We start from the raw sequence: 17,581 nt of genomic DNA, 5'->3' as shown, positions 1-17,581 counted from the left end.
CACTCAGGTCTCTCTGAGGCACTGGGGCCTCTCAGAGGTGTCACACCTGGCTGGCACTCAGGTCTCTCTGAGGCACTGGGGTCTCTCTGAAGAGGCACACCTGGCTGGCACTCAGGTCTCTCAGAGGTGTCACACCTGGCTGGCACTCAGGTCTCTCTGAGGCACTGGGGTCTCTCTGAAGAGGCACACCTGGCTGGCACTCAGGTCTCTCTGAGGCACTGGGGTCTCTCAGAGGTGTCACACCTGGCTGGCACTCAGGTCTCTCTGAGGCACTGGGGTCTCTCAGAGGTGTCACACCTGGCTGGCACTCAGGTCTCTCTGAGGCACTGGGGTGTCTCTGACGAGGCACACCTGGCTGGCACTGGGGTCTCTCTGAGGTGGCACACCTGGCTGGCACTCAGGTCTCTCTGAGGCACTGGGCTCTCTCTGAGGAGGCACACCTGGCTGGCACTCAGGTCTCTCCCAGGCACTCGGGTCTCTCTGAGGTGTCACACCTGGCTGGCACTCAGGTCTCTCTGAGGTGGCACACCTGGCTGGCACTCAGGTCTCTCTGAGGCACTGGGGTTTCTCTGAGGTGACACATCTGGCTGGCACTCGGGTCTCTCTAAGGCACTGGGGTCTCTCTGAAGAGGCAAACCTGGCTGGCACTGGGATCTCTCTGAGGAGGCACACCTGGCTGGCACTCAGGTCTCTCTGAGGCACTGGGATGTCTCAGAGGTGGCACACCTGGCTAGAACGGGGGTCTCTTCTATTTATTTATCTTAGGGTGTTTCCCAGTGTGGAGGGACAGACTTGTGCTAACTCTGCTGGAGGCAGAGCACTAAAAATAGCAGCATGGCTGTGGCATCACGAGCAGCAGTCTGGATTAACCACCCTAGCACAATCCCACCTGACCTGTGAGCACATACTCGAGGTGGCTGGCCCGAGCTGTGACCTGTCACTTGTAATACACTGGCTTGAGCAGAGCTCACTCATGTTGGTCTCCCCGGGCTGGAACAAATACTCCCAGCTGCCGTGTAAACATACCCTTAGGTTTAAAAATTAAAGCCAAGATTTTCTAAAGCGACTTGTGATTCTGGAGTCCAATTTGTGATAGCTTGTGGTGTTTGTTTTTCAGGTGCCCGGGGACAAGTTTCCAGCATTGCTGGTCAGACCCAGCCTTGGAGAACAGGCCCTTCTGAGGGGGTCTCAAGTTGGGCACTGAAAGGCACCAGCTGTTTGCAAAAATCTTGCTCACAATGGCTCTAGCCCATCTATGTCAGGATGTCTTCCCATTGCTGCTTCTCCCATAAGCCTCAGAGCAGAGGTCTGCTCATGCCTAATTTCTGAGCCCGACCTGAACACAGCCCAGACCCAAGCCCCAGCCTGAGAGGCTTGAATCATTTTCTGACCCAACACTTCCCCCTGAACCTGAGTGAGTGCCAGCACCGCCTCCTGCCCGGGCGGTTGGCATGGTGGTGACTGCAGCTGTGTGCCCTGCTCCTGACAGCCGCTGGCCCTGCTGACTGTGTGTCGAGGAGCGAGTGGTGCTGGGACTTGTTGGCACATTCGCTGCACAGCAGAGTGAGGCTGTAGCAGCCGGCAGGAGCAGGGCAAACAGCCACCGTCACACCAACACCCAGGCAGGAGGAGGAAAGCCGATCTGCCCAAAGCCCGAGAGAGTCCAGTTGTTTTCCCCCCTGCCCCAATGCAGGCCCAGGTCCTCCTGTCGGGTTCAGGTCAGGCTGCACAGCTTGAGCACACCGGGGTAGGCACTGGCCTGCTTGCCCAGATCAGCATGGGAGAGCAGGGCCTCAGAAGAGGCTTGGAGCCCAGTGATGGGGCAGGAGGTGCTTGCTGCTAGTGAAGCACTGTGGCTGCGCAGAGGATGGAGGGATCTAGCCCTGGCAGCCTGGCCCTTTTGCTGGGCACTAAGCTTTCCCTGAGGATATGTGCAGGTGCTCAGTTGGACATGACATCCAACATCACAGCTAGCCAGATGCGGCAGCGTTCGGAGCTCCCTTAAGAACTGTATCCCCTGGGTTTTATTTGTGACAGTTACCTGAACTTTATATTTAAAATGCACAGCTAGTGGGGAGTGTGAGGGAAAGGGGGAGGCTGTCCAGCCATAGTCCGTATCACCGGGAGGGACACCGCCCAGACTCCAGGAGCTAGCAGTGGGGGGTGACCTCGACATGCGTATGGTGGGAAGATTGTTGAACCCTTTTATCTGAGCTGCATGTCAAGAATCACAAGGAGCTTAGATTGATGTGCTGTGAAAGTGGGTGACGTCTGGGAACAGTTGGGTAGATGCATTAGAGCTTAGCACTGCTCCTGGCCTAGTGGTTTTACTTTTTGTTTTAATTTCCACAGTTTATTTATCCACAAATGGCTGCAATATTTACAGACTGTACCTTCTCTAACTTCTCTTCCAGGACGGATTGCATCAAAAGAGTACATTTGTGTAATAAAATAAACTCCCCCCGTGGTGTGGTAATCTGTGCTCAGAAACCACATGTGTTTTCCATTTATGGACCCTGACCTGATCTGCTGCCAAGGGAGTTTTCATTAACTTTTAATAAGACATTTTTGTTGTGTTTGGACATGCATATTGTAGAGAGTAAGGAAGGATATATGCATTTCAGGGAGAATGGAGCCTCCTTGCTTTCTGTGCAAGCTGTATTCTGTATGCCAGAAAGGGACCATTGTGATTGCCTAGCCTGACCTCCTGTCCAGCACAGGCCAGAGAACCTCACATAGCGATTTCTGCATCCAGCCCATAACTTTGTTTAAGCCAAAGTATATATTTTAGAAACAGAGTCCAGAGAGACAGATGTCAAGTGCTGGAGAATCCACCCCGTCCCTTAGTAGTTTGTTACAGCAGTTAATCACCATCCCATTTCCCCTTATTTCCAGTTCGAACTGTCGAGCTTCAGCTTCCAGCTGTTGGATCTCGTTTTACCTTGGTCTGTAGGTCAGAGTCCTCTCCTCTCAGAAAGCTCCTCCCTATCCAGGTACTTGCAGACTGTGAGAGTCACTTCTCAACCTTCTCTTGAATAAGCTAAAAGGTCTGAGCTGCTTTAGTATTTCTCTGAAGGCAGGTTTTTCCACAGTGCAGATCATTCCTGTAGCTCTTTTCTGAACCCTCTCCAATTTCTCAGCATCCTTTTTGCAGTGAGAGACATCGGCGTGGGACATAGGACATTAGTGAGACCATTACTGGTTACTAAGCAGAGGTGATCCCACTTCTCTGCGTATGCACACAAGGATCTTCAGACGTGTGGTGTATGTTGTCTACAGGTGACTTGAGGCCAGGCTTCTGGAAGATTTACTGAATAGTTCAGTGCCATGCTGAATGAGTCGGGTTACAGCTTTGACTACCCCTGCACAATGTTCAGTGGCAGTGTGACTGAGCCATTCTTTCAGCTGAGAAAATACCAGCTTATTAAAGTTGTCTCTCGCTAAATGAAGTATATCCTCTGGTTTCTTAGCAGGGATGGTTCTGAGAGGGATGCAGACTGCAGGCACTTTCAAGGCCAGTAAGATGCAGTATTGTTGAGATGGTAATCAGCTGGACAAGGAGAATGCACTGAGGCTTGGCGCAGTCACTGGGAGGGCATCAGTGAGACCACAGCATGTCCTACCAGCAGGCGACAGGACACCTCCACGTGATGAAGCTGGTAAAAGGCAGTTTCCTCGTGCCATTTACTCCCTATGCACACTGGTGAGTAGCTAGAAGCTCCACTGGCACTGACAGACCTGCTACCTGGGGCTGGGCCTGCTTGGTAGCCTGGGTATTTCAGATAGGCTGTCCTTGGCTTTGCACTGCCAGAGGTGCCATCAGCCAGTGATGGGGCCACTATCAGGGAGAATCTCCCCTGCATACAACTGCATGATGGACCACCCACAAATATCAGCAATAGACAAGGGCAGCAGTATGTGGGGAACCCCTCAGAGTGCCAGCACCTGCTGTGGGCACAAGGTCCCCACAACAAGAGAGACAACTCAGGCCAGAAGTGCCAAGCACTGCAAGACCTCTCTGTGACCTCAGCTGTGGACTCTTGCCGTGCTGAGGTAGGTAGTTCCCAACAAGGAATGTGATGAGGGGACCCCAGCTTTGTGCAGCATGTAGGGAACGTGGTGCCTACAATGAGCCACATCTTGTGAATGAGGAATGCCTGGGGATGAGCACACAAGCTGGAGCCCTTGCACTGAACCACCCAGACACCATGTCATGTTCTCCAGCCTTCCCTGGAAGCCCTTGCTAGTCACCTCCAGGCCACAGTCAGCGGAGCTGATAGCCAGTGTGAGACATGCGATAACGTCACATCTCTGTGGGTGGATCTGTGAAGGTGCATGCCCACTGCTACCAGCTACGAGAGACTGCTCCCAATACAGCCCGGCCACAGCACCAAACCCTTGCCAGCATTGCACTGTGGGGCACAGGGCCGAGGAGATAAGCAGTGGTGTCTGGGCATGACCCTGAATCCATGACTCCCCCCCAGCACAAACACGCTGCTGTGGCCAGAGTTGTGGGTAGCATCTGCAATCCTCTCCCCTCCCTGTTCCAGGGGGTCCCAGTACAGCTGGGCCTGGAGCAGCTTGTGCCAGTAGGGTGCCAGGCTCCAGCTCTGCAGGCACAGCCTGTGTCCTGAACCCTTGGGCTGCAGGAAGAGCAAGGAATGATGGGGGGATAAGACTAGAAAGACAAAACAAGGTGCAAAGAGGGGAGAGGGTGGAGAGAAAACAAAGGACAGGAGAGTGCATGGCCAGGCCAGACAGCGGGAGACGCAGGGTAAGTCTGCCCAGGGATGACAGAGGGGCTCTAGGCATGGGGCACAAGGGCTGTGGGGTCAGGGTACTCAGTCACCCAGCCAGGCTGGGAATGACAGGGCTAGGAGCTGCCGGTTGGGGTTAGTTAGTTCAGCTGTAATCGTCTGGGGCCCTGTTCTCCAGGGTGTGTGACAGGAACACAAAGCAACGGTGAAGGAAAATGTTCGCCATCTCTGCCTGACGGAGGCTAAGCCAGTCACTCCAGCAGCAGAGCCCGCTAGCGCTCTGTTCAGCTAAACATGCACCCGAAGGAGAGGGATTCACAGTCAACGTTTAGCAAAAACCCAAGCTTCCCTTGAGCACATGTGAGTGCTCTCAATGATCTGCTCTAGGGCACCCACGGGGAGGAGTCCCTGAGTGAAGGATACAGCCTAAGCCACGCAGGTCGGACTAGACCTGCAGCCTCCTTCTGGCCTCCCGCTTGACAGACCTAGGGCATTTTCTCCCTGTCCGTCCCTTTGACGTGGTTCGGCTTAGTGGACTCCATGAGTCCCGCAGAGCCCAACCCTCGCCCTTTTGCCATCACACACGCACACATCTTGTCTTTCCATGTGTAGCACCCTCCCTTGCAGCCAGTGGTATTCCCTCCTGGCTCTGCTCCTGAGGGGCAGCCTCGTACCGAATGAATGGCATCACAGCCACTCCAACAACATTGTCCAGTGACTTCCTTCAAGCGCCAGTTTCGGTGCCCCGGGCTCTGTCACCCAACCCTAACGCCAGCCGTGGGCACTGAATCACTTTATCAGACGGTCACAGCAAGGGAGAGGAACGTAGGAACTCTCTGTGACGCAGCAGGGAGTGGGGTGTATTGACCTGGGAATGTCGTCTAGTTTTACTGGGACTGTCTGCATGGGGGATGGGAGAGCCAGGGGGAGACTTTACTTGAGGGATGATACCTGAGCCGGGATGGGGATAGGGTCAGGTGACACCTTTGGCCGGGAAACTGGACAAAGGCTGGGAGAGGAGCCTGGGGGAGGGGGGAATGAGATGCTGCAGCAGAGTTTCAGTTTTGGGCTGGCTGGGGAATCAGAGGGAACCCCAAGGCTGGGGTCTAAGATCCCTACCCCCCAAAAGGACCTGTTTATGCCTACAAGCTCTGGTTTGGACTGTGTTCCTGTCATCTAATAAACCTTCTGTTCCACTGTCTGGCTAAGAGTCTTGGTGAATCGCAGGAAGCTGGGGGTACAGGGCCTTGTCTCCCCCAGACTCTCTAACACTCTCCCTATAGGGCCAAGCTTTAGGGGAGAAGCTACTAGAACACTCTCCATGTCAATTATCCACGTAGTGGAGTGATGAGATAGTACAATCAGCCGTGGCCAGGAAAGGGTCTGGGGATGCCTCATGATACCGACATTCCTCCCATGCCTATAGACTCGGAGCAGAGCCAGGGGCAGTGATATGAATTCTGCTATGGGAGGACGCCCCTTCCTCGCCTGCCTGCAGTGAGTGGTAGAAGGAGCCATTGCCTCCAGCTGGTGCCGGGGAAGTGAAGCCCACGCAGAGCCGTACACTTACACAGTATTCAGCAGAACTGACGGGACTTCCAGCCCTGAGAAGCAGCCTCTGAGGGAGGGAGCCAGCGCATCTGAAAAGACAAGAGAGGCAGGCGTGAAACATGAGCTAGAAGGCATCACACACCTTCAACTCCTACACAAACCACATCCTGGGTCTCTGTGAAGAGGGGACAAGAGCTGGGCCTTGTTCTGGGCTCACTCTAAGTGCTAGACAGGCCTAGCTCCAAACCCCTGCTTTAAACACCATCCTCTTCCTCAGTTCTGGGTGGTTCAGAGCTGCAGACCCAACGTTATGTCACCCATCCATTGTCACTTGCAACCCTGTGGTGGTGCACCACAGATTCAACAGAAGAAGCAAGGACAGCGCTCCCACTGATAGGGGCCTTCTGGCAGAGCACACCCGTGGGGCTGGATTTGGGGCAGAGCTGTGCCTGTGCTCAAGTTGCGCACCCAACATTGGAGCTGTGGCTTAGAACAGGGGTTCTCAACCCTTTCCTTTCTGAGCCCCCCTCCCCACCCCAACATGTGTAAAAACTCCATGGCCCACCTGTGCCACAACAACTGTTTTTTCTGCCTATAAAAGCCAGGGCCGGCATTAGGGGGCGGCAAACAGGTCCCACACCATAGGGGGCCCTGTGAAGCTAACTTGCTCAGGCTTCAGCTTCAGCCCTGGGTGGTGGGACTTGGGAGCCCTACACGGTGTGGCTGCGGCTTTCTGCCCTGGGCCCCAGCAGGTCTAATGGCAGCCCTGATTGGCGGACCCCCTGAAATCTGCTTGCAGCCCTCCAGTGGGCCCCGGACCCCTAGTTGAGAACCACTGGCTTAGAGTTCATCTTCATGCTCACTATCCTCTTCCTGGTGCCATGTGGTCCTTCCTGCAGAGACAGTATTGCCTGAGGGCAGCTCTGACCCAAACACCAAACTAAGGGGACCCAAACACCAAACTAAGGGAATCCAAACCCAAGTCAGGGATTGGGAGGTGGGGGTGAGGTGTAGTTTGGTGTCCCATGCACCCTTTCCTTTAAACATGTCCCTCTCCCTGCCATGCTGGCAGACGAAAGGAGAACAGCAGTGCCTGTGCTGGCTCTACAACATCAGAGGATGCCTTTGGACTGACTGATCCTGGCGCCAGTGACACCAACTCTAGGAATGAATGCTGAAATTGAGCATAGCAGGAGGATCCTGCATGGCTTTGCAGAGACGCTGCACCAGGCTGTCTGAAAATGCTGTTCTGATCTGACAAGGGACTCTGAAAATATGCTCAGTTTACAAGCAAAGAGGTGGCTCCTCTAAGATCCAGCTCTGCAATCTCAACCTAAGTTCAGACCCAGTTTTTCTCATGCATTATCAGTAGCAGTCTACGTTTTGCAGGCCAAAGCTGCACTTGCAAACCCCATGGCGTTGGGCAGGTTTGCAGAGCAGTAACTCGCTGGAGCTCCATCAGCAGCGCTGCACAAAGAGGCATGGATTTGCTCTTGGCTGTTAGTTGTGCAGGGCAAATGGAGCTAAAAGCAGTGAACGCTTCTTTCAGTGACTGCAGCTAGCAGCTGGGACCCTGGCTCTGCAGAGCGGGCACATCTACTGAGAAAGGAGGAGGTGCCATTTTTATATAGCACAGCACTGCATTCTAGCATATACACGCAACAGCAAGCTTGAGGAACTGTTGTTAAGCAACGGAGAAGTCACTCAGATACTAGCATATCCTCCACTGCTGAAAGGATGGCTTCTCCCTCCTTGGCTGCACCAGTAGATGGGTTTAGGACAGCAAAATGCATATGCTCTATGAGGGGATATAACTTCTTTCCAGTGGCACGTGTAGCACCCAACACTATTAAAGCTACAGATGCAGAAGGAGGGAACACCCTGCGAACTCTGCTCTGGAGAAGGCACTTTGTCACGGTTGGCCTGAAAAGTTGCTTTTCCTCTCACAAATATGGTGTGGAGTCCTATGTGAAATGCAAGGACTGCATTAGGGCCTGATTTGTCAAGTGACTCCCCTTGACATGTGAAGAGCTGCTCTGATGTCACCAGGCCTGCTGTTGTATAAGGTGCTAATCAGCATGAGGGTGGCAGAAGCAGGCCTTGAAATCCTTTCCTTCTCCCCTGCACGTGCTTCACTGTGTATCAGCTCTCTCTGTTCCAGGCCAGGATGCACGGACCATATCCAACTGCAACCATCAGAGTGAAATTGGACGATTTTCACTTGGCCACTGAGCGGCCTGTCCAGCTATATGGAAACATATAATTTCCCACTGATGCCTTTTGTGCAGGCAGCACAAGTGCGTGAATGAGAGCAAGGCAGAAAGGAAAGACAAGAAAACAGCCCACTCATATGGCCAGTGGAGACAGGGGCTCAGGAGGGGAAGAGCTGGGCATGACTGGCGGGGGAAGGGGAGAGAATGGGGGGGAGTCAAAGCAAGAGACAAAATTCAAGCCCCCTTCCATATCTTGCACAATTTACCTCTATTCAAATATTACGCATGTCTGGGGCCAAATCTTAGCACGAAGGCAGATTCTTTTATACATCTTCACCCTCAGATTATGAAGCTTGAAACCAAAAGCAGCTCTCCTGGCTCTGGGTTTCATTCCAGGTTAATCAGGTTAGTTGGGCCCTTTGACATGCAAAACTTGGAAGATTCTCATTGTATCAGTTTGAAGTTGGGTGAAACCTGCTGATTTTGACTAAGTTTTGGGTTCATTTGAAGCCAGAAATTCATTGCGAAATGCAGGGGCTCAAACACATGTGAATTGAAGCACGTGAGGGTTGCTTCATGGAGACTCTTGTTCTGTGCATCCATTATGATGTCGTCAGCTTATTTCATTAATAACTAGTGAGGATGCTGTTAATGAGTCCTGAAATTTCAGACCTGAAAGCACAACTATGCACAAATAATTTGTACATGCAAATAGGCAGTTAGATGTGTAACTGATCATTTGGCTATGCAATCGCAGTAATTACATGGACAAATTACATGCCACAATTTTGCGCACTCATTTTTAAATATATCCTTTGATATTTCATTGTTTAGGTACTGCTGCTGCTTCCTTGGCACTCCCTGGGGGGAACCCTATCAGATTTTGGTTTGATCTCAGGCTAACTGGCCTGTAGTTACCTTTCTAAAATCCTGGCACAACATTAGCTATTTTCCAGTCCTCTGGAACTTTCCCAGTGTTCCAAGTTTTGTTAAAAATGAATAGCAACATTTCGGAGATCGCCTCCGCCAATATCTTTTAAACTGGTCTATTGGATGCAAGCTACCTGGTCCCGGTGACTTAAAAATATTTAACTCTAGCAGTTACTGTAGTTGCTTTTGCTTATGGAAAAAGGCCCATAAGGCAGTATCTGTGGGGGGGGTGAGGCTCACAGGGCAGCATCTGCGTATTGCAGGTGGACAAAGGCCGGCGGGGTGGTGTCCACGTGTAGTGGGCGGGCAGAGGGCCACGGGGCAGCGTCGGTGTGACGAGCAGACAGAGGCCCGCGGGGTGGCGGCGGTGTGGTGGGCGGATTGCTCTCTAGACAGTAGGCTGCTAACTGTGGATCAGAGAGGTTGTGAAGCCCTTGATCTGAGGGACTAGCCAGGCGTGTGGCACGCTGCGCAGACTAGTGTAGAGTCTGTCCCCAGTGCTGGAGATATGAGAAGGAGCAAGAGCTCTTTTGCCGACGGTGGTTCTGCCAGGCTGGACTTATCATTTGGGGGGCCTGGATGCCATTGTGCTGATACGGGAACCAAATGAGCAGGATGTCCAGGTAGCAGGAGCTATGAATGCCCTGGTGCCCAAAGCAGGAAATGAGCATCACTGCAGGCTGGAAGAACCTGGTCAGCAATACCCTTGGCTATTTGAAGTGTGACCCAGTCTGGACCCAAGGCATTGGGATCAACCACACCTTAGCCCCATGGCCACAGTCCAGGTCTGGACCCAGACTGCTGGTGTGGAGAAAGAGAGGAGGAGAACTGGCGTCAAACTCATGAGCCTGCAGCCTAAATCAACCCTACTGAGAGCAGAGCGGCTGAAAGACGCTGCTTGGTGTGGCAGACACAGTGCCTAGGCCCAGGCCTGTATGGGTGGAGTCTGGAGGGCACCAAGAATTTTACCTGTCACTGCTTCTGTGCCATGAATGTGTCTGGCCCCCAGGCCAGAGGGCTCTGTGGAGGAGAACAGCCCTGAATACAAGCACTGAAGAGTTCTACTTGCTTAAGTAAAATCTTGTGAACAGAGACGACAGAGACAATTGCTAAAGCTTAGGTCTGTGTATGTGCTGTGCCTAGCACAGCAGGCTCATTCCTGCCGGGGTATCCACCAGTCGCTCCAGCACAGACACAATATTGCCAAAGTCAAGAGATCAAAAATCATAAGTCAAATTCCTATAAATCATGACTTGCCCCACACATCATGAGATTTAAAAAACATCAGCAAGCCATACTTCTTAGTCTATCTTTTGACTTTTTCTTTGTGGGTGGGTGGTTTTTTTTCAAGTTGAAAAGTGAGCCTTTATTGTACTTCTCTTCCGGGCATCTCAAAGGGAGACTCCATCCACCCCTAAAACGGGGGAATTGCCAGCCATTTCCTATTACTGTCTTGACTCCTCGCCCTCAGACCCAGCAGCACCCTTCCCTGACTCCCTCCCTTCCTTGCCTCCCACTGCCCCGGCACCTGCTTTCTGCTCCAGGGTCATAAATGTAGGCAGGGCTCAGTAGCAGGGCAGGCCTGTGTCCTCAACCCCGAGACTCTCGCAGAGCTCTGCCAGCCCTGAAAAACATGGGATCAGAGGCGTTTCTCTTGTCACAGCACCAACTCCTCCTGCAGGTGCTGAAATCCTGTGACGGAATTTTACAGTCCCTTTGCAAGTTGGCAGTCCTTCCCATGGCTGCTACCCGTCCCCACCAGTCCCCCTAGGCTGTGGGCACTGCCATTGGATCCCCTCCGTCTCCCACTCCATCATTGTCCTCTGCTTCTCCCTGTACCCCCATTCCCCTGCAGCCCCTAAATCAAGCTCCTGATCCCACTTGTGCCTGGCCCAGCCCTCTGAAACATGCAGTGACAGCCACACTGCCTGTGGGCCTGGCTTCAATCTCACTGGAAACCATGGGAGGTGGCAGACCACTGTCTGAAGGGCAATCTCCCTTCCCCACGCAGACTATAGGGAAACGGTGCCCAGCGTGTTGGCTTTAGCCCCAGTCACTGGCATGGCAGCTGGTGGCCATTTGGAATCAGGGCCAATTCCTGTGTTGGCACCTTTCATCCTGTATTCATGAGGCAGGTGCAGACAACCCAAAAGCACGAGAGCCGTGATAAAACTGTGAGAGTTGGCCCCACAGCGGACAAAACTAGCAGCTAAAATACTCAGCTCAAACAGCAGCCGTACGACTGAGTGGCACTAGGGCACCGATCCAGCCAAAACGCTCACAGGCCCCATTTCAAGGCCTAGTGAGCAAAGGAAGTTCCTCCCACCCACGCACGCTCCTGACTCCAGGACCTGCCTACTCTTTCACTTCTTCCTCACTGGGCTTTAAAGAAAATTATTGCCATTTCTCATCTTTCCCTGGAGCGAGGGCCAGGCACTGGGTCCAAGAATGCACTTACTCTAGGCTGCACAGCATTGCCCTGGCGCCAGCCTCTGCCGCCCCAGTTTCCTCACACAGGGATTTTTGTACCCCTGTAGAAATCCTGGCGCCATTCACCAACCAGGTCTGTAAATGGGGCCATAATGGTCCCCTAATTGCCAGGAGCATTGCGCGGGTCATCAGGACCACCTGGGAGCTATACGGCTACCTGGCGAAGGCACCCTGGTTGGCTGGCTCGGCTGAGGGGCACAGTAGGGGAACGAGTGCTGCTGCTGTCCATGTTCTGTGTGCTCTGTAGATTGGCAGTGTGAGTTTCTGGGGCTCTGCGGGGGCCACCTTTCCCTATGAAAGTGCTATCAGCCTGGCCTTGCCAGGCGGACGGTGTTGTTTGGAAGGTATGTTAAATGTAGGCTGAAAGGAGCTGCCAGTATCCCTTTAACTACAGCTCGTCGTTAATCAGGAGGTCTCTGACGCTGGTGGAGACCCACCTCCGTGTGCTTGCTCTGGCCCAAGCGGGAACATAGCACAGAGTTAGTGATGTAGGCAGCTCTCTTGCTGAATTAGCCTTCAGTGCAGGCACACTCCCAGGGCCAAATGCAGCCACGATGTTACTGGCCTGAGTGGAGCCGCAGCTGCTCATACGCAGCCTGTGGGGTTGCCGTACTGTTCATACAGGGGCCGATACGGCGCCAATACGCCATGGTTCTGTACATCCTTCTCCCTTCCCATCCTTAAAGCAGGGGCGGGTTACCTGCTTTGAAACTCCCAGCTCTAAGCAGATTTCGCGATGTGTGTGACAGGCCCTCACTCCTTGCCCACATGCCCATTGCCCCAGCCCCCAGGACATTGTGGAGCCGGGGGTACTTCCTCCTTGGGTTATTCAGAACAAAGTTGGATCTGGAACCAGCTGGGTGCTACATGAACACAGGGAGGGGAGGTAAAGTGCCTATTTGCCTGACCCCTGTTAAACAGCACTGGCGCTGTCCTAGGGCCATAGCCTATGAAGACAGATCCCTTTTTCAGTCATTTATTACTCTGAACATAACAACCATTCCTGTTTTCCCCTGTCTAGTTCCACGTGTGTCCGTTTCCCTCTGGGCACGGCCTTACAACAGAACATGCTGGAGTGTCCTTCCAAGACATTACTTGGGTACCAGCCCAAGCACCCAGGAGTCGGCAGCAGGTAGAGCTTGCATCTGAGAGGGGGAATCGGCTGTTTCTGTATCTACTGTTTGAGGGTAATGTCATTGCTTCTCTTATTTGCCTGGCTGCACACTGCACAGAACTGCCATTGGGCAGCACACCACCAAAAGCCCCTGCTACTCACCACCCCCCTCCCCAGAGGGGTGAGGTAATGGCTGTCTTTGAATCAGCGGAGGAAATGGGAGTTTGTTCATCTTGGTAGAAAATTCTGGGCTGAATTTCCAGCAGGATAAAAGGAGGTGGACTTGTTTAACCCCCACGAGGTTTAACAGGCTGTGAATGTCTTCCCCCACCATGCTGAAATAGCCCCATTTTGTAACAGAAATGTTTGTGAGGGGGAAATAAAAGGAAACACCTACCCCTTACTTGTGGTTTGCTGCCTCTGAGTCCATGAAGTCACTAGTCAAATAGCAGCACTGGCGTTGCCTTCCTGGGATAGTGGTAAGGAGGGGAGGGGGGCATTGCTACCACAGTGGGTGGGGGCAGAGCCAGGACAGCACATGATAGAAGGGGGGGAAGGGTACATGTGTGTAACTGCTGTCAGTGTCAGGGTGCAGCAGGTGGAGATTGGTGCATCCTGTGGGTTGGATAAAGGTGCCCGGGGGACCCAAAATGATTAAGAGCTGGTGTTTTCCAGAGAGGAAGAAAGGAAAGAATGAAGAAGGGAAGGCAGGGAGGCAGAAGACAGTCTGATTCCCACTCTGTGTCCGGGACTGGCAGCTCGCCCTGCTCCTGGAGCTGTGCTTTACCCTGGCTCCCGACCGCACCTCTGCACACTCACTCCCACGCACTCACCATGCTCACTTTGTTACCTGTCATGTTAACAGGTTAGCTGGCTCTGCTTGAGACTGGGCTAGTCCAGCTCTGGGCAACCAGGAGCTAGATCACATGAGCCACCATGGAAACAGAAGATAATGCCATTCCCCCCCGCTGTGGCCACCTACAACGCATCCTGTCATCCCTGAAAGCCAGGGACCTTCAGCACCACAAACCAGGGCCTCTGATGCGTGAGCTAAAGAAGAACTTGGTTAGCAGGGAGAGTGCTGGGGGCTCTGAAATAATCCCTGGGTATAGCAACTACAGAGAATGGTCTCTCGCCCTAGGCTTGTGTGCTGATGCTAGAACTGGGGGAGTAGCTGTGTAGTTCCTATCACAGCTAGAACCCAGCTGTTCTCACAATGGGACCTGCTGGTGCTGTATTGCCTTTAAACGCACTGCAGTGTCATTGTTTCTCTCTGACCTTGGCAGGCAAGATGTTCTGAGAGATGCATCACAGACCTCCTAGCCCCTGGAGAGGGGGGGCGTTAAGCAACCTTTGCATGTCCTGTGTGTGTTGCTCTGGGGACTGGAGAGGCACGTGGCGTCACTCCGACCACCCCGGGGGGCCTGGTGAATTGTGGCAGTCTCCCCAGGCTGTGCTGTGGGCTGCAGCACTGCCAGGAGGCTACATAATTCTGTGGCCCTGCTCCTGGCACACACCTTCGGCCCTCAGCATGCCCACTACACCAGGGCTTGTATGGGATTCCCTGCAGCGGGGGAATCCTCTTCCCCTCTGCCCTCAGAAGTGGGGCTGCTAGGGACCCTTTATGCCACTCTGGCCCTTTCAACCAGTATAAGAGTGTGGCCAGGACCTGTGGTACAGGAAATGACTCCATCCACGGTTCTCATATCATGACAATCTCTTGCTTGGTACAATACAAATGAGGGAATTGCTGTCTGGGAGCATGGGCGTTTGGCCCTCAGATGTGTACCATTCATCTCCTGAACTTGCCAGAGACCGAAATCTATCACTTCACTTCTATTCCTGTTTGCCTGAACTTTGCCATGGGCCAAGCCATGCTCATTAGCTGAGCTACCTTCCTCCATCGGCAGTCAGTGACTTCATACACAGGAACATTCTTACCCCACATATGTGAATTGAGTGAAAACTGTCCCACTCTTCCTCTACGATCATCTCTATTGAGGGGTCACAGCTGGCTTTTATGGTACTAACCTATACTTCAGCTGGTAGCCACTAGGAAATTGTGTGGCTACCTGTGTTTTTAAAATCTCTTGACCATTATCCCTATAAGTCTGCAGTTGTGTTTTCATTATGTCGAATAGAAACTTATCTCTAGTATCTCTTCATATACCAGCTGAAGTTCTGGCACTTTCCCTTCTATAATAATGATAGCTTATATTACTGTAAGGGCCTTTCATCACTAAGAATTCCAAGCATTTGCACAAATTGAAATGCAACCACAGCGGGGCTGGCACATGGAAGATTTTTAACAGCACGTGGCAATTCTATACACCAGTTAAAGATAGAAGGAGGCAAAGGATTTCACACCTAAATTACACTCTGCAGAGAATTTTAAGTAGGGGGAATGCCTACTTACGCAAATTAAAATGTGCCCAAGGACAACTGATAGTGCAGCAAGGGCCATGAGATCAAATGAGAAGAAATGACCATGAGTCTCACGTCTTGATAAAAAGACAAAGTCTCCAGCCACGACATCCCCTCCAGCACCAGGCTGGCTCACAACTGACAGAGGCAGTGTCTGCATTCAGTCACCAGTGCCATGACCTGCAGCACGTAGGCGAGCGTAGTCAGGCTCCTGGTCCAGCAATGACTTGGCCTAGCCATGCTTAGCCGGGGAGCGCTCACTCAATTACAGCCTAGAACAGCTGTGCGGAGACCATGCTGACTTTAACTCTGTACATTCATCTGTGCAAAATCTCATCCTGTCTGTTTGCTTCCGTTACCAGAACTCTGCTGTGAGCGAAATCATCAGACTTAGAGCAGCTGATAAAGAAGCAATAAATTAGACGTGACTAAGATGCACATTAAACGATTCTGTATCTTGCGTTTGGAAACTTGTTAGAGACGGGAGGATCTTATTGCTATGTACATTTCCTTGTAATTCACCAACCCAGTAAGCTTTCTGCTCTTTTCTGTGTCTCAGACCCACTGCAGGTGCTGCCTGTCAAATGTTATTTCACAAGACAACTCTATATCTGCAGTAATATTTATCAGCTTTCTTCCCGTAAATACCAATATCTGAAAATCTGGACTTTTGCCCAAATCTGAAGATGGTTTTTGAAGCAAAGGAGTTTGCCCAACCCCAATTTCAAGTAATGTTGGATTCAGCTCTCCTCCACAAAAGGTTTGTTTCCATCTCTGTTACATGGCTCCAGAGCTTAACTTCTTAGCATTGTCACCTAGTCAGAGCAGGGCAGGGTCACCAGGGGGGGGCAAGTGGGGCAATTTGCCCCAGGCCCCGGGCCCTGCAGGGACCCCCATGAGAGTTTTTCAGGGCCCCTGGAGCGGGGTTCTTCACCTGCTCCAGGGGCCCCGGGAAACTCTCGCGGGGCCTGGGCCCCTGGAGCTTCTTCCACTCCGGGTCGTCGTTGGCAATTTGGCGGCGGGGGGTTCTTCTCCTCCGGGACCCACTCCTGGAGTGCCAGATCTTCGGCGGTGGGGGCCCCCCGCTGCCTTAGACCCCAGACCCCCTGAATCCTCTGGGTAGCCCTGGAGCAGGGGGCTGCAAACCAGGGCTTTACTGTGTGCTGTAGCAATGCTGTGCTTTGAGCCACTGGCCATGTCACTCCCTCACTGTGACACGTCTTCCCAGGCTGTAAAAGGGGTAGAATATTAATCTGCCTCATTGGGGTTAATTAATTAATGTTTAGAAAGTGCTTTCAGATCCCCAGATAACATACTACGAAGCTCTCAACTGTTCTCCCACTTAGCTTTAATTAGAAAGTTGAATAAGGTAATTAAAAACTGGCTGAATATTTCTGAGACAGCTTTACCCATTGATTAGATTCCCCTGGCGAGCTCTACTTCAGGGCTGGATTCTGATCATTCAGGCACTGCACACTGTGACCTGTTACTTATAAATAAATGGATGGCACCTGCTCTCATTGACCTCTATGGGGGTTTTGCCTCAGTGAAACTGATGGGATTGCGCCAAAAGTCTTTAAAGGTACGGTGGAACTTATCTAGAAAACCCTTGTCTATTTGCAGCCACCTCCAGCGCATTGCTAAACAAAAACTGGCGGACGATGAGCAAACCCCAGCACCTCTAGCTGCACAAGCTGAAAGAGAAGAAACAAAAGCCACCAGGGAGAAGTTAAATCCACTTTCATTGTGGAAACACAATGATGTTATAAAATAACCCAAAGCTCCAGCCCCCGCTGGACCAGCATTTGCAGTATGGGTCAGATGTGGCTGGGGCCCGTGGGCAAACATTCTCAGTGTAGGTCAGGCATCACCTGGTGCTCTGGGCAAACACATTCTGAATGCGGGTCCGGAAGCAGCCAGGTGTCCCAGGCAAATATGTTCTCAGTGTTGGTCAGACATGACCTGGTGCCCTTGGCAAATGGGTTCTTAGTGGGTCAGAGGTGGCCATTCATGCAGGAAAACTCCCCTCTGGCAAATCTGGAAACCTTTCAGCTTCTGGCTAACTCCTTTCCCTCCGAAGCAGGGCTAACGATGTAAATATT

General features: G+C 52.3%; 1 protein-coding gene across 1 annotated transcript in view; it reads right to left on the bottom strand.

The window, feature by feature from the left end:
* The window catches only part of RBPMS (RNA binding protein, mRNA processing factor), a 106,090-nt gene that overhangs the window by 12,719 nt on the left and 75,790 nt on the right, over positions 1–17,581 (bottom strand). Inside the window, exon 7 of the mRNA XM_032769476.1 lies at positions 6,328–6,397. Coding sequence (XP_032625367.1) covers positions 6,335–6,397 — 63 coding nt within the window. The 3' untranslated portion in view covers positions 6,328–6,334. The remainder of the gene's footprint in view (positions 1–6,327; positions 6,398–17,581) is intronic.

The sequence above is a fragment of the Chelonoidis abingdonii genome, chromosome 5 (genome assembly GCF_003597395.2).
Source record: "Chelonoidis abingdonii isolate Lonesome George chromosome 5, CheloAbing_2.0, whole genome shotgun sequence".
Taxonomy (NCBI): domain Eukaryota; kingdom Metazoa; phylum Chordata; order Testudines; family Testudinidae; genus Chelonoidis; species Chelonoidis abingdonii.
Note: the sequence above shows the minus strand (reverse complement) of the source record. Positions and strands in the feature narration are given on the sequence as shown.